The sequence below is a fragment of the Drosophila sechellia genome, chromosome X (assembly GCF_004382195.2).
Source record: "Drosophila sechellia strain sech25 chromosome X, ASM438219v1, whole genome shotgun sequence".
NCBI lineage: Eukaryota > Metazoa > Arthropoda > Insecta > Diptera > Drosophilidae > Drosophila > Drosophila sechellia.
The window spans coordinates 18,252,889-18,279,798 of NC_045954.1; the positions used below are offsets into that span (position 1 = coordinate 18,252,889).

The 26,910-nt window shown below is 41.3% G+C and overlaps 2 protein-coding genes and 1 long non-coding RNA gene across 14 annotated transcripts; all 3 read right to left on the reverse strand.

The window, feature by feature from the left end:
- Positions 1-323: 323 nt before the first annotated feature.
- LOC6614826 (troponin I) lies at positions 324-11,293 on the reverse strand. 12 transcript variants are annotated; one of them, XM_032724532.1, is made up of 10 exons: positions 11,169-11,293; positions 9,139-9,174; positions 8,273-8,455; positions 7,980-8,108; positions 7,791-7,914; positions 4,042-4,142; positions 1,475-1,518; positions 1,268-1,409; positions 1,093-1,135; positions 542-632 (listed from the first exon to the last, which is right to left on the reverse strand). In XM_032724532.1, coding segments are annotated over exons 2-10 (783 nt in total). In that variant the 5' UTR covers positions 9,154-9,174; positions 11,169-11,293; the 3' UTR covers positions 542-630. The 12 variants fall into 12 exon arrangements, with proteins under 12 accessions (XP_032580420.1, XP_032580421.1, XP_032580419.1 ...); XM_032724531.1 differs by lacking the exon at positions 4,042-4,142 and adding an exon at positions 7,124-7,224 and having other exon boundaries at positions 11,169-11,290; XM_032724529.1 differs by lacking the exon at positions 1,093-1,135 and having other exon boundaries at positions 324-632; positions 11,169-11,291.
- A 10,858-nt stretch (positions 11,294-22,151) lies between these two features.
- Positions 22,152-23,309, reverse strand: LOC116802144. Its single transcript, XR_004362514.1, has 3 exons — positions 22,956-23,309; positions 22,719-22,749; positions 22,152-22,452 (listed from the first exon to the last, which is right to left on the reverse strand). It is a non-coding gene; the product is annotated as an uncharacterized LOC116802144 (long non-coding RNA).
- A 2,236-nt stretch (positions 23,310-25,545) lies between these two features.
- LOC116802072 lies at positions 25,546-26,097 on the reverse strand. Its single transcript, XM_032725133.1, is given in 3 exon segments — positions 25,546-25,972; positions 25,974-26,029; positions 26,091-26,097. Coding segments are annotated over 3 exon segments (387 nt in total). The 3' UTR covers positions 25,546-25,648.
- Between the last annotated feature and the right edge of the window lie 813 nt (positions 26,098-26,910).

Below are 26,910 nucleotides of genomic sequence, written 5' to 3' on the forward strand. Positions count from 1 at the left end.
ACTGTATTTATGATTTTCGAGATCGTGAGTTCTCGGTCCCCTCCTGAAAATCTCAACCATTTTAAAGATTATTTCGCTCAGTGTTTGTGTGCAAAAAATGATTTTGAGTGCAAAAAATATATATATCATAATATAGGGCGAGTTAGAAAAAATGTGTCTGTTTTTTTTTTGTAATTTAATTTAATTTACATTAAAAAATATAATTTGTAAATAATGAAATATAATAAATAATTCATCAAGGCGTTCAGATGTTTGGCTGTTGTTTTGAATCGTTGATCTGAATTATTTATAGCAGTTGAGTTTGAGTTTGAGTCTGAGTTTGATTTTGATTTTGAATTAATTTAGTTGTTGCTGTTGTTGTTTATTGACTTCATTTCTGATCAAATCCATTGTGGACATATATATATGGCGAGATATATACATGCATATATATTTGCGGATATATATATATTAATAGATTCATATAAATTGTATTGCTTCAGATAATTGTTGTAAATAATTTCAATTATTGTTTAGGGCGGGAGTCACGGGTCAGTGGACACTAGTGGACGTGTGGACACTTAAGCTTCGGCCTCAACCTCCTCCTTCACCTTGGCATCTCCGGGCTTGCCCTTGGACCAGTCGGGTTTCTTCTGCTCATCCGGACGTGGATATCATGGCGGAATAGAGGAGAGAATATATCGGTATTAGTAGGCTCATGTACCATCCCAAATGGTCACATACAACATCTGGATGCGCGGTGCCGACACTAAGAACTACATAGTGATCTACATGTACAAGTGACGTGTGCTCCAAAATAAATTGCTATGGTGGGATGCTCAACTTGATCGACTGCGAGTGCAATGAATGCATATTTTCCGTGGTTAATTTCGAGCAATCAAATTCAGATCCCCCACATTTAGACTATTCTAGTTGTTCGTGTGATTTAGAGAGAAAGTGTGTGACTATAACTACTGACTACGATCGTTGAAAGACAAAGACAGATCAGTGTGCGACAACATATAGAGAGAGAGAAAGATATGGAGCAGGTGCACTCAGGTGCTCAAGGCAAACAGAAGGATCTGGGTCACACGCACACACTGAGGTTCTTACACTTCTTGGCCTTATTTAGCACAGCGGCATCTTTTATCTTTTTCTAAACGTCACGGAGAAGATATAGAAGATATAGAGATTGGTGTAGTGTTTCGTTCATCGTCGAGTAGAGATTATAATATTGGATATCCCCCGTCGCTGAAGTTCCCATTTATGGCGGGAAATGCCCACTTACCTCCTTCTCCTCCTCCTCCAGCGTGAACTCCTTCTTCTTCACCACCTTGAGCTGGTTGCGGAAGTTGAACTCAGCGGCCTTCTTCTGCAGCTTGGCGAATTTGTTTTCGTATTTGGAGACCTTCTTCAGGGCTGGCTTGACGCTAAAGGTATTCGAATGTAATCGATTAGTTATCGCCTTCCTGCCGATTATTTCGATTGTACTTACAACTTGCCGCGAAGATCGTTAACTTGGGCATTGAGATCGTTGATCTGTGTAACCAAGCCAGGCACGTAGAGAGAGTTGGGATGAAAGAGGGTACGCGATTAGTATGATTTCATCGACAATTGTCTATCGGTCTATGGACACATAAAGCTACAGCTACGGCGGGCAACTATCAAAATCAAAATGCTGCAAGAAGAAGTTCTTTCCTTTCACTAAATGGGGGTTCTTTTACGCATGCAAAGGGAAACAGGAAACAGGAAACATGGGTTGCAGACATATAGAGCATACTCTACCATGGGCATTACCACTAAGTCGTATTGCTAAGTACTATGAGCTAAGACTAGGGCGTGCTGGCGTGCGTGGGTGAGTGAGTGCGAGAGCGAGTAAGCGAGCGAGCGAGCGAGCCAAGTTCTTTGCGGTCTAAACTGCCTAGTGGGAGCGAGACGAGGATTTGGTGGTTGCGGTTCGGTTCGATTGGTTGGTTTGGTGGTTCAATAGATTGGCGCTTTAATCGCGCCTCTTGTTGATTGAACAGCATAACATCCAAATGTCGATTGCTTTTGCTTTAATGCTTTATTTGTAGTTTTATAGAGAGTATTGTTCGTTTATACATATATACACTAGACAGAGACAGATAGTCAGCGTGATCAAGTGATTAAGATAGATCGATAGATAGATAGCTAGATAGCCGGAGGGAGTGAGACGGAACGAGCGACGTTGGCCTAGCTGCAACTACAATGGAAATGGAACGGAAGTTGAGATTGAGATTGAAACTGAAACCCAATAGGGCGACTGGGCTGAGGTACTGCTTAACGGTATTTGTATATATTGTTATCGTAATCGTTATCGGAACACTGATTACAGCCTCATCTTCTTGCTCCCTTCGATTTTTTGTTTTGTGTTGCTTTTTCTGCTTTGCTTTGCTTTCTTGTTTCTCTTTCTTTCGATTTGTTTGTTCAGCTGCGCACGCAGTTTCATTTGGCATTTTGGCGGGTACGTGTAACGGTAAACGGTATCAGTAATCGGTAATCGGTATATCACGTTTAGTGGCCTAGCATTAAGTGATTCAATCGAGAAGTAATCGACGCTTGGCTTTTATGCTTTTCAACTTGGAACTCAGCTTTGCTTTTGGCTTATCTTTTTTGCGGCTTTTCGCGGAAAGGATAGTATAGAAACACAGAAAAAAGTGACAGAGAGACAGAGATAGAAACAGAGAGATAGATAGAAAAACAGAGAGAGGGAAAGAGATAGAGAGAGAGACAGAGTGTGAGCGGCGATGGGATCAATTTACACAAACATTATTTACAATGAAGTGCGGTGGCTTGGTGGGCGGTGGGCAGTACAGGGCGTGGCTGATCGGGATAGGTGGTTCGTGGCTGCTGCCTGTCGGTCGTTTCAGTGTTTTATTCTTCTGTTTTTTTTCATGTGTTGCTGCATGCAAAATGTTGCGTGCTGGCGTGCGTTGCGTTTCGTATGAGCGTGACTGTACTTTTCCTTCTTTTGTTCATAAATTGTGATCGTGTACTTTTGTGCTAATGTGCTTGTATAACTATGTGCTGGTAAATTTTTGGGTTGAAATTGTGTTTGTGGACCGGACGCACAGACTGTGGTTCAGTTGAATAATGGCGTAACGCGTCGACAGCGGCACAAACAAATTGTTGGTTACAGTTAAGAAAAAAAGAGAAATAACACACACACAAAACAAAGTTCACAAATGGTGCAACAAACTAGTTATATTGCTGTTGTTGTAACTATTGTGCAATTCACTAATACTACATTATTGTTGCTTGTTTCTTGTTGTTGTTCGATTTGTTTGTGATTCTGGTTGTCTGGGGTGTAGTGTGACTGATGAGCATACTTGGATTGCCAGTTAAATTGATATTTTTGCAAAGAGGAAGTGAGGAGGTGCCATGTGACATGTTTGTTCGTGTGCTCGATAGCGGACTTATCCTCACTATGTGTATTTTCGGACATAACCTCACTGGGCACGACATCTGGTCACACTTCAAGTTGAATAAACTTTTCGATATATTCGATATCGATTGACTGGTCAGGCAATCCTCGCGTTCTCAGCGGATACGTGTTTCCGTCTGGAGTTTTTGAGTTAAACGTAAGTAACAACGGCATTAGGAACTCTAAATTGAAATTAAACAGGGAGTAGTACGAATAAATAGTCACGATTGTGCGCCCCCACCGAGACCCACATATATGCTTCTGTATATATATATGGGTAGGGGGGCACGAGGTGGTTGTTGTTTTGTGAAACAGTCAAGTAAAACAGATACAAACTAAGAGACATATTTTTGAGATGCGCATTCAACAAGTAAGAAAGAAACAACGGAACTGAACGGAACGGAAACGAACATGATACTAGAACTCAAATGAATACTTTAGATAATCAAATAAGATTTTAGTTTTGATACAATTTTGTTGCATTCTGTCTTGGGTGAGTTGGTCTTATTAATATTTTTGGTTTTTTTTTGATTGGTTGTTCTTTTGTATTCAGAGTTTTGACATTTATTGATTGATTGAGAACGATTGGAAAATTTAAATTGAAATTGTTGCAGTACCTCCCAGTCTTTTTTCCTGACTTCGTATTCCAGATCCCATTTCTGGCCTTCACAAATATACATACGCTCGTAATACTCTTCGCAAATCTCTTGCAATTCGCCTGCAAAAATATTTGATTTTTCGGAATTTGGTTTTGGTTTGACTTAAACTTTTAATCGGCGTTCGTCGTTTGGTAATGTTCTAAATCTACGTATGACTAATAGTATTTATGATTGAATTTACTGTTTATAGATTTTTCTTTTGGTTTATCGCAATAATGGTTATCGATATCTTATCGTTTGTTGTTTCGCAGCTTCATTAGATGTTATGTGTTCGATGAGTTTTTATTCTTCGATTTTTGACTTGGGTTTCTCCTACTGTTTCTGTTACGAAATGGAACGGAACAAATCAGATCGGAATGAAATGGAACGGAAACGGAAACGATCGTTACGGTTTACATTATTGGCCTATTGGGTACGCTTGAATTCCATGAGCATCTCGATAAACTCAGACTTATTATTTGGGTTTTGACAATTAATGAAAGACGTTCCTTATTATTTTCTCCTACAAGCTTCCACTCCGGCGAACCGAAGACCTGGCTTGGGGGTTACTGCGGGGGAAGACGGTTCCCGGATCCGGACGGATAGACTATATACACGGCGGCCCGGGAACTATTTCCCCCCAAAACCAGACTGTTGAAGCACGCGCCGATGCGAGAAGATCTCTCTGATTTCGTTTTTTTCTGTAGTTTAGCGCAGTTAAAACAATATCAAAATTAGGTAAACAAAAAGAAGTATCGCAGTAAAAAACTAAAAATATGATTAGGAAATATTTAGAAATGAAATCAAATAATTAAATCAAGGGCATAATCGTAAAGTAGAGTTATGATTAATAATCGATTTATATATATGTAAATATCTTATATAATTTATTTGGCTTGATAAGAAAGAAAAAAACATTCGATCTTGGTTTCTTTTTTTTAATTCGTTTTTTTTTTTGGTGGGTGCATGGCAAAACTTTGTAAATCTTTGGGGAATTTACCTCTTGGGCCTTGACTTTCTGCACGTGTTCTAAATCAAACTTATCGCCCTCCAAACTGTATACGCGTTGCCAATATTGTTTGCATATTGTTTGCAGTTCGGCTGCGGTAAACGGTAACGGTAGCGGTAACAGTAGCGGTTACGAAACGGTAAACGGTTGACGTTTATCGACAGAGTTCGTTTTGTATTGGTGTTGTATGTATATTTGAGTGTGTTGGTATTGGTGTTTGTTTGTATGTATGCGTGGGAGTTACGGATCAAAGAAGATAGATAGATATAGAGTGAAAGAACAGGTACAGACAGAAAGGTGAAGAGAGTAAGAGTAAGATAGTAGGAAGGAGATTAGGTGCGGCATGAAATTGGAGAGAGTGACAGATATAGTCGAAGAAACAGAGTTAGATAGGGTCAGAAAGAGATAGAGATAGAATGAAAGATAGAGACGTATAGAGACAACGACAACGACGCATTGTTTGTTTCGATTTGAGTTTGGTTGTGTGTTTTTTGTTTGTTTGATTGTTCAAGTGATTGGTTGGCGCGTTTTCAAGAAAAAGAAGGATTAGATTAAGATTTGATTAATATAAAGTTATTGATTGAACTCGATTTTTATCACCTACAAATGTTCTAAGTGTAAGACAGTGTTGTGCTTTCGTTTCTTGGTGCAACATGAAGTGTCTGTAAGAGTGTCTGTGTCTTGTTTGTTGTTCCTTCGTGCGTGACTGTACTTCTGTGATGACTGTTTGCCTAAGCTCTGTTCACACTAGAGTAAAGTACATTCCCCTAACTTAACCGTTTCGCTTTTTCTTAATATTTTCTTTCATTTTGGTGGGTTAGTAAAAGCCTTGTCAAAAATACAAAAACAGTACATGTGTTTTCCGCTACAATAAAAAGCCAAAAATCAACTTGTAGCCACAAAAAGCTTATAGCTAAAGCCGTAAAAAGCAAAAAACCCACAAATAAGGTGACATCAAAAATAGGGTTTGTCAGCACTTGTTGCACTCGGCTTAGGTTATTAGTACATAAAGGCAGCGTAGTTATTTTCGATCCCCCCAATTTGGGTCCGACCTTGAAGCTCTTATATTACGGATTAGCTGCGTTGACTAGGGCTCTACTTTCTATATGGTATATACGATTTTCGAGTGTCAAAAACACCTCGAAATTTTTGTGGGGGCCTCGTTTGCACAGCTCTCTCCCAAAATGGAAACTAGATTCAAAAAGTACATGGTGTTAACTACGGTTTCTACGAAGTGCTTAGTCTTATATACTTTTGTCCGCCGGACAAACACACACACTAGTGTATATAGAGCTCCGAAATATTTGCATATATCTTTGGGCTGGTTGTGCTGCTGCCTCGGCTAGTGAAGTAGTTCTATATATTTAGATAGTTATCGACATGTTCTACGATCTGCGAAAGATTGAAACTATTGGAAACCGGAGCTGCTTGCCTCATAATCCTTTCTGGCTACCTCGTGCTCGAGATCGTACTTTTCGGACTCCAGTTTCAGTATCTTACTGTGGTAGTCCTTACAAGCACTCTGAATTGTATCTGCGGAACGAAGTGTGGTTATCAAAACGGTTCGAACTGTATCTGGATATCTGGAGGTGTTGTTTGACTGTGTGTGTGTGTGTGTGTGAGTGTGCTGGTATTTCTTGGTGTGGAAGTGGGTGAGTGTGTTTTCGTGAGACTAATCTACTCGAGAAATGGCACCTACACTTCCATTCTTAAACAGAACACATCCTCACTGGAGGGACATATAGAAAGAGACCTGCATTAATCGGGTGAGTATACGGAGATACGGATACGGATACGCATACGGAGCTAATTGAGCCATTGAGTTTCTGTACAGTTTTTAGTGCCTTGGCGAATAACACTTTTCACGAACATATATAGAGTGTATTATACAGTAAACAGATTGAGAGTGAGATAGTGTTTTAGATATATAGAAAGAGACAGCTGACAGAAGGTGTTTATATTGTAGTTGTTAAGCGTTAGCTTTTGATTTTGATCGTGGATAGACTTAGGCGTATTTAGGTGGCGTATATAAAATTGGTGGTGTTCGTGTACCTCAACATCCTTGCGTTTAACAACATACTCAAGATCATATTTCTGGTCCTCCAACTTATTAATCCTGTCATAGTGTTGCTTGATCAGAGATTTCAGTGTGTCTGTTCACAATGGGGTTTTTATTTTCGGTTTTACGGAGTGGTTCGGAGTTGGTTGTGGAATGGGGTGTTGGTTGTGTTGGAGTGGGGTGGTGGTGGTGTGTGTGTGGATCGATTGGATATTTAACGGGCATGGGTGCGGCAAAAGAGAGATAGAGATAGAGACACATTTAGATACATGTTGCACACAGTGGTTCAGGCATAATAAGACTATGGTTCCTCTGCGACGTCGATGTGATCCGATGTGGGAGGTCGGTTATCCTGTGTGTGTGTGTTTTTGGTGTACCCGTGTTGGTGTGTTATGTAATTGTATGGATGTATGCGATGTATGACACTTGTTCAACTTTCAGTTATCGATTTCGGTTTATGCTTCGCGACAGACGGGCTCAAACATATTGAATGCATAACCCGCCTGTCTGTTTTACTGATTGATTTCGTTTATTTCGATTATACGTTTTTTCATCCTTTATACTTTCGAACCGTGATCAAGTGGAAGGAAAACCCCTGGGGATTTCCACTCGCCTGATCAGGGATCTTAACCATTCGGTTCGAGGACCGAGGCTACTCACCTTCGCTGGCATCGCTGAGATTCCTGGGACTGCCGCAACGTTCTTCGATGATGCGTCTACGTTCAGCCGCCTTGCGTTCCTGTTCTTTCTTCAGCTCCTCAGCGGCTTTCTTACGCAGCAGCAACTGCAAGTGAAGGGCTTGGATTAGCAGGCGATCGGAAAAAGCTTTGGTATATGCAGTAAACTTACCCTGAGTTTCTTCTTCCTCTCTGGGGTCATGAAACCCTTCTTGGCCTTCTTGGCCTTGGAGGCTTCCTCCATGCGCTTGCGCACCTCAGCACGCTTGCGCTCGATCTCAGCCTGTTTAGCCTTCTTAGCCTGCAAATTAAACGAACGAACAATCCGGGTATCAGCATGGTTAGCCCACATCCAAAACTGGACACAACACTAGATCTGATATTCGAACACAGCACTGCACAGCACGAGACTTGGACTTTGACATGGACGTGGAGTTGAACGGGCACACACGTACACAAGTGTACCTCCTCGGCCTTCACTTTGGGGTCGTTGGGATCCTTGGGCGGACCGGCGGGAGAGGCGGCGGCTGCCGGAGCAGCCTTTCCATTGGCCGCCGGAGCAGCCTTGCCATTGGCCGCCGGGGCTGCTGCCGGAGCCGCCGGTTTGGCCGCCGCCGCTGGAGCCGCGGCCGGAGCTGCTGCCTTTTTCTGAAATCAAGGTAAAGGATTTCTGGTTAGTTGCAGTTCTAGAAATCGGAAAAGTACGCCAGGCTAGGAGAAAATTGCTTGAACTTCAAAGTAACTATTTACATTTTTCGATCATCCACACTTATTTAAAGTAATCAAATAGGTTTTAAACTCATTTAAAATATTTAAGAGTGGTCTATTGACTCATCAGTGACTAAACAACTTTACAGCCAAGTTTTATTTTAGATCTAAAATTTCTCCAAGCACAAACGCACCGATAACAAACAAGGGACAAAGCAAGGCACAGAGACATAGACACACACTAACGATAACAGACATGGCTTTCAGTCAGACTTGACAGTTATCATTATCTGTGCTCCTTGATCGAAAGGAAGAAATGGCTGGGATTCAGAGGGTTGCAAAGCGCAGCGATCCTGTGAAAGCAAGAGAAAGGCAAAGAAAGGCTTGGGTTGCATGTTGCATGGTCGCAAAAGGGGGGCAGTTGAAGCTTCTGGATTGTTCGGGAACTCTGCTTACCTAAATCCACATCCAGTCAGTGGTAATCCCGTCCAAATCACTTCCATTTTCCAAAACAGTGCTTGCGATTAATGCCCCTAAATAGTTAACTGCAGAAGAGGGTCAAAGGTTAATCAACCGTTTGTCATAGGCGGTAGGAAGGGTGCCGTTAGCTATACTCACCTCACCTCATCATCAGCCATTTTGATTTGTGTTTTTGGTTACTGAAAGTAAGAGAAATCGAGAGGTGAACTCAAGGAACTGGAACTGGAGGCTAATGGTGAATGGTGAATGGAAATGGAAATGTTCGATGACATCATTTCCATTGCCCTATATATACACGGCTATATGTAGGTATACACGCATATATACATATATATATATATATGTGTTCCATAAATCAGTCGCTCTCTCTCCCATTCGCACACGCCTACGATCTCACCGGGGTACCACAGTGCGTATGCGCAATATTGTTGGCATTTGCCGCATATTACGTATACGCAGCATTGGTCCACGCCGTATATGGGAGGACAACCATAGCAACGCTCATTTTCCCGCTCTCTTTCGCACATTTACTTTGGCGTGGGCGTCTAGCTGCCAGAAAAAGACCACTGTATTGCTTTTTAGCTTTTCTAGTTGCTCTCTTTGATATCCGATTTCAAGTGAGCAAAGAGAGAAAAGCATTTCCCAACTGACCGATCTCAGCCAGCTGATTTTGTTAATGGAAACTTTCCTACGATATGTTTTCGTTTTAATCAAGCTAAAAGTTAAGTCGTTAGTATAGAAGTAACTTTTACATATGCATACAGATAATTGAACGTACTAATGCCATTTCAAAAGACATATTGGAAATCTTTAAGTAAACATTATGACATTTCATCATGCTAAAAAGCATGTCTACATCTTAAGGATTAATCGGAATTGATTGCTAGCTTAATCGTATAGTATGTATATGTATACATTTTTACTGAAATGAAGTCGAGGAATTAACGCCTCACGAAGTAAATATATAACTTTAAAAAGTCTTCTAGTTTTGAAAGTAATCGTTAAACAGACTCGCTATGCTATCAGCATTACAATGATGTACAATGGTTCGAAAGGAGATATCCGTAATAGATTTTATGTCCTTTGGGGGAAGTTGTATATTATTGTTTTTCACACCTACGAAGCCATATGGCTTAGTAGAACGAATTGCTAGGGAGCTAGGCGTATATTTAGACCCAGGAATTTGCGCACCTTAGCGAAGGTAAGGCGTGAAAATGTTCTGACAATGGCGACCTTCGGCTATGTACACTGCGAGAAATGCACAGCGAATTTAAGCATAGTCGATGTCTCCACACAGCATAATCTGAGAATGAGAGCGAGTGGGATGGCATCTACTGTATCTAGTATCTGATCTAGTAGTCTGATTTAAAAATAAACCTGTTGATAGATACACGAATCTCGGATGCGAGAAATATGGCAGCTATTTATGATTTGCCGTACAATTTGTTTATATGTTCACGGAAAAAAATAGTCGAATTGGAGCAACGATATTCGTATCGAATATTAAATCCAAAAGTTCGGAGAGCATTTATCCAGTTATTTTACGTGGGCGACCTGTGCGTTTGTTTCTCTGTGTGTGAGTGTATGATTTGCTGTGTGTGCGTGTGTGTGTGTGATTTTTCTCTCTCTCGGGATCTCTTGTTCTCGCTGTGGTCTATTTTCAGGCACTTTTCGAGCGATTTCAGCTTTTTTGAAATGTATCTTGTATCTGCGGGATACATTTATAGCTTTCGGCACGCACACACACGCATACACGCACACACACGGCAACTTCTTACGTAATTGGCAAGCCAATCCGAGAAAAAAAATTCTTTGCAAAATCAAGTCAAAATAATGTTGAAAAGTATTTCGATGCAGTTTTAGACACTTGTTAACTTGTATCACTTGAAAAAAATAGCAAAAAAATAGTTAAAAAAATGTTTGAATCCTCTGGGCACGCGCACACGATTTTGGTCAGGTCCATCCATACAAATAAATATCAATATATAGATATGTATAGCATATGAGAAAGGACTGAGGTTTGCACATTTGTTTTTCTTTGCATTAGCATTTGCATTTTGCATTTTGCAGTTTTCTGTTTTTCCTTTCCGCTTGTTCTTGCATTGTTATTCGTTGTCGATGATGGTGATGTTTTTCTTGGCTTTTTGAATGTTGCTCCGCTTAAAGCACTCACCTTCAAGGAATTAGAAAAAAAAGAAAAAAAATTCGGCTGTGCTGTCGATCACACGAATCGGATGATACTGAACGACACAAAAAGACTGAACGGTCCGACGATCCACGGCAGACTATATTCTAGCGGCCAGCCGTCCAACGGATACAGATACGGATCGTTGTTGATCGGATCGCATCGTATCGCATCGTCTCGTTCGGCTCGGTTCCGTTATGTTCCGAAAGCGCCAACCGTTAGCCGCCCACCTGCCCACCGTCCTTCACGAACGGGCGAGAGCGAGAGAGAGCGAGAGTGGCTCGGGGGCCGGGGTTATGTATCTGGGCGTGAGGTCCAAAAATAGAACCCCCCAAAACTGACATGGCAGAGCAGAGCCCAACCAAAATCGAAATGGATACAGAAAACTGTTCGGCTCACGATCGTCGCAGCCGAGTGGCGAGCCGAAGCGATTCCGAATCCGAATCCGATTGCTATCCCGATCCCGTAACTCCCGCCCCGTCCGAACTGCAGCCCGTAAACCCCCTACGAAAATACCGCTTGGAGAATCTTTGTATCTTTGTATCCGCATCTGTGTGTTCACAAAATCGTATCTGCAGTTCGATGTGTGTGCTGTTGTAAACGGAGCCGCTTGGAATTCAATGCAATGGATAAAAATAGGTTTTGCTCCAGTTGGGAGGCTACGCGATGGCGGTGCAGTCGGTCTGCAATGAAAACCAGGGCCGGCGACTGGCTGCAACCTCTGCTTTCGCCAGCCCTGAGTAAAAACTGCAAAATATTATGCTAATTCTGGGAAGTCCAGGGAATAAACTTGTCTTGGGAAGATAAATAATATTGTATATATTCATTTTCAATGTTATCGTCTTCAACATATCTTCTTATAATAGATAAATGCAGCATTATTTTAAAGTTTAGATTTATAACTCCTATCAAACATTAATCCTCATAAACATAACTAATATTTCTATGAGTTGATTGAATACAAATTACACTTGTCAATAGAAGACTGCAGTTTTAAAGAAAAATAGGTTAATAACCCTTACATATATATTGCTGAAAATATATTAGATACATTTTGGGGAATCCCATAGATACTTGGCTGATTCAATTATCAGATAAATACTATTTAATCCCTGCAATGCATTACCAGTCTTAAAGTAATTATTCAGTTTGCATTCATTTAAAAGGTTTTTCTTAGACCGTGCCACTTTGGACTTGATCTAGAAAAACCATTTTAACGATCTGTTTCATGTTGTTCGGCTATTTATCTTGCATGTTGGCCGCTGACATAACTTTAAACTTTCGAATAATGTGTTCCAAGCGAATCGTACAAACATATAGCCTATATCCGTCTTGTTAATATCAATGTTTTAGCTGAATTACTTTGGCATCGTCAGTCTAAATATAATGTATATACGGAATATGGCCAAATACACACAGATATATATATATATATATATATATAAATATATATAAATTCTATATATAATGGTAAACGGTGCGAATGACGCTGCAACACACCTACTGAAAATCACGCATACGCCCCGTAGACGAAACGCCATGCAACGTTTGTTGAAAGTAATTTTCGAATTTCGCCGAGAACGAAAGACGACGAATAAAACGTTTCGATCACGAAACCATGTCTATATATATATATCGTATATGAATTTAGATATACATAGACTGCTATACGTACATATGTTCCGATTCTATAAACTTTCAGCAGGGAGAGCAACAACAAAATATTGTTGAAAATAATGTTGCTTTTCCCTGCTCATCTCGTTGTTCTTGGCATTTTCTGTTTCTGTTTGTGTTGCTTGTTTTTGATTTTGCCACAGCTTGTTCTAGCTCTATTTCGAAATGTATTTTCGATGATTTCTATTTTGTTTTTCCCCCATTTAAATTTAGAACATGGCTTCCAGGGGGGAAAATCGAAAAACGGCGACTGCGGAAGGGCAGTGGGTTAGCTTGTGGCAAAATGTTTTCGTTTTTCGTAGGGAACTTGATCAGTTCGTCTAAGTCTGGACGAATCTATTTTCGCCTTCATTCTCGCTGCGAGCGTTTTGAACAATTCCGCTGCGCGCCCAAGCAATTTTTGCCTTAATTTATGAATTTCGAAAATGTTTTTCATTTGAAAACACTTTTAATATTGTGCCTTATTTTTGGATCTTTGGCAAACAGGAAATATTGAAGCGGGGTTGGTCCAGTATTACTAGAAAAGCAGTAATGTAAAAGCGTCTAAAATGAGTGTGCTTTGGCAATGAGTAAACTTTAATATCGCAATGTTGCAACTTGGGCGGAATATTTGCACGAATCGAGGCCTTAAAGGTGGGCAGTGTGGTGTGCCCAGTGAATCGAGCTTAATTCGGGGTTAAAGGCGAACCATCGATGGTCAGCTGGCTGCGAGTGCGTCAAAGCAAAACAAACGTCATAAGCCCCCAACCCCCTGCGCCGCCCACTGTGGGCGTGGCCTTGCAACGTTCGCTCTACCTGACAACTATTTGTCGCTGCTGTCGTCGTCGTCGTCGTCGTCTGCCCGCCGAACTTCCCCTCCATAGCCCACACTTCCATAAACCCCCCAGCTGTCGCTGACCCATTTAGGGTTATATACACACAAACAGGCACACGCATCCTTATGCTCCCTGCACCATATACATATATATATATATATAATATATGTATATGCATATATATTTATATATGCTGCATGCACTCGCATTATGTAGGTGCTGGCACTCATGGAAGAATTCAGAATTCGCTTACTCCGGCAGGTCCTGCAAAATATTTAAATAACACTGCCCAAGTTCGCCTCAGAGTTGGCAAAGTTATTGCAAATTTAATTAAATCAACTAAACGGATTACAGTTTCAAATGCGCTGCACACGTATTGGTTGCACATCTCCAAGGATTAACTGCGTTTGCTGCTAACTTTGTCGGTTAAAGTAACTTATTTTGTTGCATCAATAGGCGGCTGAGCAGCACGCAACTTGTGTTGTAAAGTAAGTGTACTAATTTAATCGGAATGAAACATTTGCAAACTAGTATTATGATAGCAAATTGTGGAAAATTATGGGATTAGCATAGATAATGGGATCAATAAGTAGCTTAATTAGTAAGGCATTTATTTGGCATGATGCTTAAATATCTATACAGATAAAACATATACTTTTAACTAAACAAATACCTATTTAATTATTTATAACTTGTGTAGCGAAAATTACTAACAATTGGGCAATTTCTGTTTGGCTTCTTTAAAACTAGCTCAATATTTTCCATTGCTGTTTTTTTATGAAGTAGTTCGCATCTCGGTTAATCGCCTATTTTTAGGGACTTGTGTTTATACCCTTGTACTTTTTCTATGGCTTTCCATTTTCCACATTGATGACGTGCAGCCGCCGCACGCACACAGACAGCCGTTCACACCGATGGCATGCGTGTGCAGCTTGTAGTGTATTTGCACTAGTTTCGCCGCCAGTGACGTCATAGTTTCCACGGCAGACGTCATCAGGAGGCAGCGAGGTCAGTCCATGCAACATGCAACATGGTGCAGGAACAGGAATATGATGCGGATTCCATGTGCACGCGTTCGTGGAAGGCAAAATGGCGCCTAATTGATTGATGGTCCAGTAAGCTGAGGTCAATCAAGGGGCCCCAATTTCCACGGCCGTTCCACACACACTTTTGAAAGAACATTCTCACCGAACAGCATATCAAATATGTGCTTTCAAATGATACGGAAAATTACCAAAAAGATACTTATATATTGCATCAATTTATTTCTGTGAGATCTCGAATCCACACATGTATCTTTAATATATCTGATAATTATCACAAATACCCTTTTCAAATCCTTTTAGGAATACATGGTAACTTTTAATTCAATGCGCTAATTAGAAGACTTATCTAATGAAAATGTGTGCTCTTCAAGAAAGGAATACCAGTTGAGTTAATGCTACTCATTTAAATTTGAGAACGATTAAGCATTTTGTTCCGAGTGCTTTTGTAAGCCGTCGGACGTCATTGGTCTTCATTAGCCAAGTCCCCTCCGCCGCCCAGCCTCTCCACATCCACATCTGCATCCGCATCCACGACGAAGGACATCCAAAGAAGAGGAAGAGATGGACGGGGGCTGCACAATTTTCCACATTTTCATCGAGGGGCTAAACGGGGGGTGGTTGCATGGCTGTCTCTTCCATTCACTGCTGACGTTTGCCACTCCGTTCCTGCCTTGAAATGCTGCAGTTTTGTGAATGAAAGTCGCCAGCGTCATCAATGGGCCGCCCATTCCGATTGTGGGTGGGCGTGGCGCTATGGCAACAGCAATGCACAAATGCAAAAGCCAGATAAATGTCAACCGAGTTAAGCTGTCGGGCTGTCGGGCTGACTGTCTGTCCGACTGGCTGGCCATGTGGATGGATGCCCCATGTCCTGAACCCATGTCCTGGCCCATGGAAATGTGCTCCCTTTGTCCCGTTCGCCACTCCCTCAATTGGTTCCGATTCGGAGCACCTTATCTGGCCGGACTTGATGACTTAAGCGACACCAATGGAAACACACAACGAGGAGCGGATGGCGAGTCTCGTGAAGAATGCGAAGGGAATGGGGGGCAGGTGGATAGCGCCAATGCAATTTGGATTTGAATGCACTGGCAGTTGCAATTCAATTGATCCGCATGGACTCTGCACTTGGCTCCATTGTATGCCGATTTCCGGCATGGTTAAACGAAAAGAACTGAGTACAAAGGGTGCCTGTATACAAGTGTGGTATATAGAGAAGTGTATCATATTTTCGGCTTAACTTTTAGAAAAAACAATAAACACTTGCCAATTAAGCTATAACTAGAAACTTAAAGGTATAGTCATATTTGTTTCCTATACCCGTAGACTTTATATATGTAGAACCACAGTACAGACCCATCCTAAGTCTGTAGATATAGCTTCAAATGGATCAGGAAACCCTCTATTATGGCCAGACACTTGCATGAACAGCCATCGACGCATTCCTAGAAGAGAATCGCCCACAGATTACCGCTCTATATACAACTGTATATATAGTAGCATATAGTCCGATCGGCGGACGCACATAATCGTGTTTTGGCATTAGAGCGAAATCCATGCATGCACATCACATAACGCCGAATAATCGGGCGCAGCTATATGGGATGCTTTGGTATACAGAATACGGAATGGGGTCTATATAGCCGACCATACATTGTGTATATGTGGCATAATAAAAATACGCTGCTCTACGCTTTTGTTCTTTCTATTTTCTGTCGGCCGTCTCGTTCTCGTTGTTGGCAGCGACAACTAGCCCGTTTGACTAAAGATATAGCCACCTCCTGGCCAAATTCCCACCTACTCTATTTTACGTAGCAGCTCCCTGCTCTACACACCTGGCTATTTGGCATCTGGAATTCGCCTGGGCATCGTCATTGTCCAACTTGCTAAACTATTTGAATTTGCCAGCGAGACTCGCAAGTGAAAGTTTTGATTTTCTGGCTCCGCTCTAGCTGACCCCGATTTATTTTTAGAAGTGCACTAAAAATAAATGCGAAGGTCGCTACGTAATTGGCTGGGATTCGCTGGCGTTGTGGGGTGGTGAATGTCGAAGGGGTGCCGGGGAAGGGAGCAGGAGCAGCGGACTCCAACTTGAACGCACTGCACAAACTGCATAAGGTCAAAGTGTCAACTGCAACAGCGGCAGCGGCAGCATTCGCCGAATAAAAATCCGAATCGGTTGCGAATCGGGTTCGGATCGGATCGGAACGGGCTGGGCTGGGATGGGCCTCCGGGATCCATTCATCTGCGAGCCAATGGGCAATGTCAAACAGGTGTGCAGACGGCGTCGACGTCATTGCCGCTGCATGGAGCACCAGCCACCATACCCATCAGTCTCCATCCCCTCCATTTCCATCCGATTCACTTCTCCAACTTCTGGCACAGCCGTGTTCCAATTGATAAGCAAGTGCTGCACTCCAGGTGCTTGTTACATACATATCACATAGGAAACACAGCTAGCATCCCTATATCACGAAAATATCCGTGTACAAACATTCTTAAAAGCTAGGAAAAGTTACAAAAATCGGATGATCAAAGGATGATCAAAGGTCTTATAACCTGGTATATAGTATATGAATATTATCAAATTTTTCATAAATGCGTATGTAGCTTCACATAGGAAATTAATTTTCTTTTAAAACTGAAGTGTATAAACTCTGTTTTGATCTAGAAAGTACATGAAAATGCCAATGATTATAAACCCTGACATATGTATGTATATTATTAGCATCATATAAGATAAACAAATTTTCCAAAATATATGCTGCTAAAGTATTTTGTTTTTCTATATATTTAAAAAAACTAGTTTGACACATAAGTTCGGAGCATACTTTAAGGTAAAGCGCAAAATATACTTTTCGAATCTAAAAATGAATAAAAACAATATATATAAATATTGGTGATATTTACTATTTTAATATTATAATTGAATTTATATTTGTAACCTTTTTTCGTTTTGGAAATCAAAAAGTGCACACATTCGTGCGAACTTTAAAGTCTTCGCCAGTCTGGCTTTCCTTTCGAAGAATTTCTTTCATGCCTCGTCCTTTCTTGTGGCTTTTTCAAAAGTTGCCACCTTTGATTGTCTACAGACAGAGGCTTAGGCGGGCTCTTCCAAGGGGTACAGGACTCACCGACTTTCTGCCGTCTGATGCCTCAACCGGCCACGCCCCCCGCTGTCGCTACATCCCTCTCTCTTTCCTGCAACCCGCCCCGTCCCTCTTCCGCTTGCTCTGTAATGTCTGCTAACACAGTGACCTAGTGCCGAATGCCAAATGCCGAAATATCCGAGTCGAGTCGCGATGATATAAAAAAAAAGGAAAAAGGAAAATACCGAGGAGCACGAAGGCTTGGGGCCCAGTGACGTCACGGCTGGCATTCATTCACAGGATGTGAGGCATGCATCCAATGGCGGCCGCGCTGCTGGGCTGCAAATGGAGATTTTCATTGAGAAAAGCAAGTATTGGATATCCACATCCAGTATCCAGTATTCAGCAGCCAGCGAGCAGGCAGCATCCTTCGCACAGGACGACCCAGCCCAGCCCCAAATAAGAGAGACCCCGAACGCGACCCCAGACATAATCTGCAAAGGACACTGTTTGCGACATCAGAGATGGCGTTGTGATGCTGGTTCTGCCGCTGCCGCAGCAGTCGCCGCAGTCGCTGCCTCTGCCGCCGCCTCAGCCGACGTTGGGCGCCACAAATTTGAGCCTGGTCATGGGTTTACATTCGCAGTGCCAGCATCTGGGAAAATCAGTCGCAAACTCGTCTCCAAGCCAAACAGTCGTGAATGGCTCCAGCCAGCAAAAGGCTGAATTCAAACTGAAAACCCAAAACTCTGGCGCCAAAACATTTGAACAGGCTTTTTTTTCGATTTTTTTTCAAAGTGTGCCGAAAGTGTGCAAGTGATGTCAGTGCAACGTCGTCATCAGTGGCGTTCGAGGAATCCCCAAGTCTCTGTCCTACGTCCGAGTTCCACTAAGCAAGTTTTGAGATCGTTTTAAAAACAAAAACTTGACACGTTGAGCTCGTTCGTGGGATGGACTACTGTTGCTACTAAATATAAGTTCTATGCCATGTGTTCTATAAGTAAGTATAAAAGAGATCAGTGTATTTATATTTTATTCCTAAATAAACCTAGCTTTGTATTTAAGTTATTTGATTTTATTTTTAAATTCCATCTTTATTAATAAGCATTTATTACACTTTATTTTTCAGTTTATAAAAAAATTTAAAATATATTTACATACCCAGTTAAGTTAAGTTTAATTAAGCTTTTAATATGTTAAATTACATTCAATATTTTAATAGTTTGGTAAATTTTCACAAAATGAATGAATGCACAGATATTTCTAAACAACATGTACTTTTGATTAAAATTAATACATTTAGGCAGTGATAGAGAAATAAATATTTTAAAAAATCCCGAAAATGTACTATTGGGCATCTGAATACATAGTAGAAGTTATAAAGGAAAAAAGGGAAAATTTGATTAAATTTAAACGAAAATCAAATCTACTATTCAAAACTCGTTTAAAAGTGATTTGCATCTCTGCAATTTGTCCGTGCTCTTCAATTTCCACCGACAACCTGCACGGCGAGACAATAAACACAGTTTAGCAGCTAAGTGGCAGAGTAAAGTTTTTAATTAAAATCCAACTATTTTCAGTTTGAAATGAAAAGCTTTGTTTTCCGCTCGGAGTGGGCAGCACACTTTCAGGCATCTAATTATATTGGACCACTTGCACGGAAAGTTCATAATATGCAAAGTTGCCAACTCCGAACTCCAGCAATGTCCAGCTAAAGCAATTTAAACTCGTCGCGCCTGCCACATTTCTCTGTTTATTCTCCGCGGAGCAGCGCTGCCTACTTTCAGGGGCAGCCCAAACATTGTTGACCCTGCGCCTCTGCGCTGCTCTTGTTGTTGCGGCTGCAAGGGGGAGGCGCCCCTTTTCCATGGCGCGGATGTTGCTGGGCGCAACAGCAACATGTGACGAGCCTGCAGAGGCCATTTACCCGCCGCCGCTGACGTCATAGTCGCCACGAGCGCAGATGCTGCGATGTGCAGACCCAGTAACCCAGTGCCGAATCCAAGACGAAGTTCCTCCGAAGACGAAACGAGGCGGCTGCGGGGTGACCGGGGGCGATGGGGGAAGTGCCTGGAGAAAGTGAAAGCGAGAAGTGAAAAAGGCAGGCTACACAGCGAGAACAAAAACTATGCAATAAAATACAATTAAAATACAATCTTTAAACTAGCAGAACGCCTAATTTTGAAATAATAGTTATCAATGGATTGGATTCTCAATAAAACGATTCTTACATACTGAGCTGTCTAAAAGTATGCTAGAATTTTATTTAATTACTCGCAATCAAATAGTACAAATCTGTTTAATATTCTACATTTAAAATGTTCAATTTATATTAATATTGAATTAAATATTTCACAGCAAGTTGCTTGAAGATCAGTAAGTAAGTAAACTCAACAATTTTGATTTCTCAATTTGTCATTTTTAATATTTCCATTGAATTGGGCACGAATAAATATTTTGTTTAAGTCTTTGCTGTCTTATTTTTCGTTTGGTTTTACTTTGAGTTTTTTGGTTTTATTTGGAATGTGGTGCACCATTTCTCTCAGTGCCGCAACAGCGAAAGGGGCGTCTGCAACGTCACGGTGGCTGGGCGAGGTGTCCTAGATTTTCGGGGGCTGCTATTTTTAGACGCACTCCCCACCAACGTTCCATTTGCATTTTCCCTTCGCAAGGATTTTTCCGCCATTTCTTTTCGCTCTCGATTATCTTGAAGCAATGTGACGTAGCAGCGAAGGACGCGATTGCCCCTCCCCTTGCCACCCTTTGCCGTCCCTCTTCCACCGCCTATACCCCTCTCTTTCTGCAAAGGACACGTGTGACGCGCTCACAGGAATTTATAAAAGTATACATATTTTTTTTTTTTTTTTTTTTTTTGGATATATTAATTTAAAACTGTCCTTCGCGGACAATCATTAAATTTGATGACTAAACTTAACGGTAGAGAATTAATTGATTACATAAATTGTTGCGAAACTATACAATAACTGTCGATATTGTATGTATGAAGTATATAATAATGTATGTGTATAATTTAATTTAATTTGCGTGTCTAATCCCAGAGAGGTCCAAAGGGTGTGATCGGTGCAGCCTCCTGGTGCGTTGACTGGTGTCCATCAGGTCTTGTGCCAGGTTGTTTGGGTGGTCTTGAAGCCTCTGCATGTACTGCCTGCTGCTTTTCTTAATCTCATCCTTCACCCAGGGGAAGCTGAGGACCTCGTGTATAGTGGCATTATCGTGGAAAGGGTGAGCGTTTGTGACTGTGCGGAGCGTTTTGTTTTCGAATGTCTGGATAATGTTGATGTTACTTTTCGATGCAGTGCCCCACAGTTGAATGCCATACGTCCAGATTGGCCTTATGATCGCTTTGTAGATAAGGAGCTTAGTGGAAGTCGGTAGCTTAGATTGTCTGCCCATCAGCCAGTAGAATTCACGGACTCGGTTCTCCGCCTGTTTCCGCTTCTTTAGCAGGTGTGGTCTCCATGTAAGTCTCCTGTCCAGTGTAAAGCCAAGATAATTTGGATTGGCTACCTCTGGGATTGGGAACCCGTTGAAACTAACTGGTGGGCAAGTGCCGCGTCTAGTTGCGAAGGTGGTAGCGGTTGACTTGTCGCTGTTTACCGATATATTCCATCTCGTGTGCCACGTGTTCAGTAGATCTAGTTGCTCCTGCATAGTCTGGGAGGCCTCTGCTGGGGTATCTGCTGTTGTTAGGAACGCAGTATCATCGGCGTAAGTGGCTGCCATAATGTACTGGCTCGGTATCACCGGCAGGTCAGCCGTATACGCGTTGTAGAGGAGCGGACCGAGAACGCTTCCTTGGGGAACTCCTGCACGGGCTTCTTTGACGTCTGAGCGCGTTTCTCCACACCTGACGGCGAATCTTCTGCCCTCCAGGAACGATTTTAAGAACTTGAAATATGGCTGGGGCAGGCCGTTTTTGAGCTTTAGGAGGAGACCGGGGTGCCAAACACGATCAAAGGCTTGCTTAATGTCCAGCATTACTGCTAGGCAGTATTTCTTATTCTCAAAGGCGTCCAGGATATATTGCGCTACTCGGTGGCCTTGCTCTGGTGTCCCGTGGCGGCGCCTAAAGCCAAACTGGTGATCAGGGATCAGACCAGCCTCCTCAATCACCGGCAATACTCTGGTCAAAAATACTCTTTCGAGTATCTTGGAGAGTACTGGTAGTAGGCTGATCGGGCGGTAGGAGGCGGGATTGGCTTCGTGTTTACCAGGCTTCAGGATCATAACTACTTCGGCGCGTTTCCATGATGAAGGGAAGTGCCCCAATTGCAAGCACTTATTTATTATGGTCGTGATTAGTGACTTGCTAATAGGGGGGAGGAGCTTTAAAGCAATGGCATTGATGGCATCATCGCCTGGAGCCTTGTGGTTACCCATTGCCGCTATTAAATTGCTGATTTCCTCTTCCGTGGCCTGGGGTATCGACTCGGAGTCAAAGAGAGGTTCTGACAGGAGCATATGTATGTGGCCATTTAATTACAACGTTATTTCATGAATATTGATTGAAATCAACTTTGACAGCCAGCCAAAATAAAAGACGTTTGGCTAAATGGATTGCATATGTAATTGGTTAGATTAGAGCTCCCATTATCCCTTGCATTACTTTAAACATACAGACAGCGGCCTTTAAAGAAAAATATAATTACATAAATATATTTCAATTCGCCCCCCAGTGGAACCGCCTTGAACAGCAAGGTAATTTCCTATCAAAAATTTATGTCTAATTGATTAAAAATTTCGCAAATTTGTGATTAGCCAGTGAAGAGAATGAACTTGCTTTCAGCACCTGTTCCATTTGGTTAGGAAGTTCAAAAGTTAATATGTAAATATTTACTTATATTCTAGATTTCATATATTTCTAATAATTGTTATTTGGATTTATTGACTTACTTGTACCTTAGCAATTATCTTTTACATTCCACTGAAATATTAGATGTTCTTAAATTAGATATATATTTTATTTTGGAAAATATGTATGTACATACATACTATTTTCAAATCAAAAAATGAGTAGTTTTCAGATTTTCAATTTTTATCTAATTTTTAGATAATCCATAAATAATGTTGCCATGTTCCATTTGTATCTATAAGATTCTCTAAGTTACAACTATTTCAAACTTTACTTACAGCACATTCAAATTAAACGGAAATCCAAAATCGTTTGATACTTTCCGGACATATCAATCATTATTTCCACATTTGAACACCATCGGGAACTGACAGTTGTGAATGGCTGTCGGAAATTATGGTTTCCCAAGGCGGCGAGCGAATCGACTGATCGCCGGCCTCCTTGCCGCAGACAATCTGTCACTTGATACGCGCTAAGCCACCATTACCACCATTACCTTTACCGTTACCTTGTTGAGATTCCCCACTAAACACGGGCACACTTTTGTACGGGCGCTGACCAGCGAAGCAAACCAAACCCAAACCCCAGTCGAAACCCGGAGATGCCATACAAGTGCCACCACCATTCAGCCGCCGGGAAAAATGTTATTTAATTTTTGTGACGCCCCCGGGTGGGCAAACGGGTATGTAGCACCACCACCACTGATTGTGGCAGTTGCAAGTTGCAGTGGCAATTGCAGTTGCAGTTGCATATCTCCATTCGGATCATATTTCGCTCAGCGGCGCTTTGGCTTCTGGTCAAGAACCCCGAGTATCCACACACACACACACATATGTATCTTGCCACACAGAGCAAAGGAAACCTGCCTCAATGTCTGGCTTTCGATTTTTTGGGATTCATTCCTCTTCTGTTTGTTGTCGTTTCGCTTTAGATCCCCCAACCCCCAACCCCCCGGGGGCAGCGCTGAAAAGTAGGCAGCCTTTTGCGAGTGGGACACACACTAATGCGCCCCTAATAATACCACACACACATGTAAGTCTTCGGCCAACACGTACAGGCAAGGTACTTAAACAAGCTGAACCAAGAGGGATGTTCTGACCACCTGCCACTATAAAAGGTGAACGCCGCTCCGAACAATGTCTCAGTTAAATAGCGTTAATGAAGCGACAACCAGCGGCCAGCCGAAGGATCCTTCCTGCTCGTCAGCGAAACAATTTACATATTTTTTTCAAGTGCTATCCCCGCAGGATAATAGTATCACTCCATTGGTATTTTTTTTAACATTTTGTTTTGCCGTGATTCAGTGACGATTATATTAAATCGCACACCGAAAATGGGAAGTGCATTTTCCAATTGAAAATCGATAACCCATCGAGAGACCCATAAAAAAAAAAATATATATATGTACACACATTGCTATATATTATTCAAAAACGCGGCAGGAGCGTCCGCGATTTAGCCTGGAATTTCGACCATATGTCGTGGGCACATCATCATCACTTATTCAGCAATCGGTTCGGCAATGTCCGTTGAACTGCACGGGTACAATGATGATTAGTGTGCCAGGCGACCAGCAATGGTAGTGATTCACCGACCACGTCCGGAACCGAAAGGTGCTTATTGCAGCTGCTGGCCACTGCACAAGATTAGACTTAAGACTCTTGTGCGTGTGACAGCGGCTATTGTAAGAGGCCATAGAAGCAACAGCCAGCCATTGTTCCATCATCGGGGCCCAGATTGCCGCACGAGAAGCCATAGAGATTGCCGCCTAATGCAATTATTACCAATGTTTTTGATGGAATCAAATAATATCGAAGGATTAGTCCAGCAATTCGAACGCAAAGTGCTCGAAATTATCCTTCAACTCGAAGCGAATGGTAGAACTGTATGGTAGAACGACTTAAGGTCCGGGAAATATGAGAGATTCGGTAACTTATTTACTTGAATTTAAAATATATAAAAAACAAAACTTTAGGTCTGCTAATGGGCTTATAATAAAGATTAAAAACATACGGATGGCATACAAAATATACCTACAATTTAAAAATTTTCATATCAATCACGTGACCGAAGAGTTCAGTTCGCAAGAAAGTGAAATTTAATCTATTCTTAGTAATACATATTGCTCGTGTATAAGAAGGACAAATTTATGTGAAATGACTTATCATTATTAAGATTAATTATTTCTTAGTATCTGTAATGGATTTCGTGAAGCTTCCGAAACAGCTGGAAATCAATGCAATGTCAACCAAAATTTCTATAACTTGTAACTAGAGCGAAATCGTTATTTTATAAGCAGATTTGACACCACATTGTCTAACAGAAAAACAAAGAAATCCAAATAACTACATTGAAAACATATTCATATGGAAAAAAAGTTGCTAGCAATCGTGCCTCTGCTGTTCATGTGGATTGGATTATTTGTGAGTGAGAAGGAAGTTACACCTGACGATCCAGGATTAAATTTCTTTTTTTATATTCTATAAAATCTATATTTTACAGTTACTGATGAAGGAGGATCATGAATATGGCATTGTGAACGGAAAATCAACTGTGTAACTGTGTGCATTCTGTAAAAATAAATAATTTTAAACACCTACATAATAAATCTTCACATATATTAAGCTACTTGGTGTTAATGTGGTTTTCTACCACTGATCTGAACTACATGAGTGTGACCCATTCTAATAATGCTGTGCGTGAGTTAAAAATAAATCTATCTAGGAGTACATATATCGCCGAAATCTGTGGATTTTGTATTTGTATGTTATTATAACTGCCGCTAGGTGGAGCTCGTGTGAAGTCTTGGAAACAACCGCATCAGCTGAGTAGCGGGTATCTAATAGTCGAGACAAATAAAATCAAATAATATATATATGTACTATTGCCCACTTGGATTTTATTTTTCACTAGTCTTACATTTTATACGCATTCAATTTTACTTAATATATGATATAGATAAGGGTGTACCTTAATCGCGTTCGATGAAATTCTCAATGGGCTCGCATACTGTTGGGATCAAAGTTCCTGGCTTATGCTTAGATGAATCGGGATTCCATGTGCAGTAGTAACCAGCTCCGCAGACGCATCGGTTGCCAAAGATACAGGTGGAGTTGCAGCTAGCACAATGGCCGGAGCATCTCTCGGAGCATTCGTAACTATATCTGAAGCTTAAGGATGTGGGAGTTCGCTAAGGGGTGCATGGAGTGAGGGCGATGACTGCCTTTATCGCGGTGACTACTGGTCCATAACCAGGAGGATACTTATTCGCCCCCAAGATGCTTGTTATCTGGGGCCAAACGCAATCCAAACGCACATGCGCATATGACCAAAAGGGTTACACAACAGAGAACTGCGAATTAATGGTCGAAAAAATAAATATTCGTACTATGTTTTGACCAAAAATGTCTTACTCTTCATTGTTTTCTGTATTGTAGCGCTGCTGTGCCGACTTCAACTGATCTCGAAAAGAAGATTGTGTACCATTTTTATAGGCTTTTTTTCGCCCCCGAATCGAATAAGTAAAAACCAAATAGGGATATAAGTGTACGAATTCCTAGAAAATGAGCCGCGATGTGATAATATTAAGTGTGCGATTGTACATACTATATATGTACAGTACTCAAAACAGTTGGCTAGATTTTTTAAATTTTTATTTTCACTAATTTTTGCAACATTTCATCTTAATTATACATACATAGTTTCTCATAATTTTTACAGCTTTTTTATATATCTTTTTGTATTCCACATTATGGTATTTTTTTTCTTTTCTTTCAATTCGAACAACTTTTAACTTTTTACATCAATTTAATGTCAATGAGTTTTCCATTTGGATTCAGTTTGTTTATAAATATAATTGTTTCTTCATTTATTGGTATTTAGAATATATAGAGAATGCTGAAAACGGAAACATGGTTAAGGGCCGACGCCTTCGTAGCGGGGGCGTGGCATGTCCAGTTATGTTGCCGCACGTAATGCACATACATACGTGCATCATTTTGTGTGTGTGTATGTGTGTGTGTTTGTGGGCGGGCTAGGAAACCATGGACAAAACTGTACTCTTATATACAACGATTCGAGGAGGAGGACACTGCAAGGGTCCAGGGACCCCCCGTCTCCCTCCCCATCAACTATACATTCCTCGTATATAACTCAGTGTGTGTGTTTCGGGTTTCGGCATGTTCTTCGATTTGTGCTGCGAGCACGGATCTCGATCGATTAAGCTCCAATTAA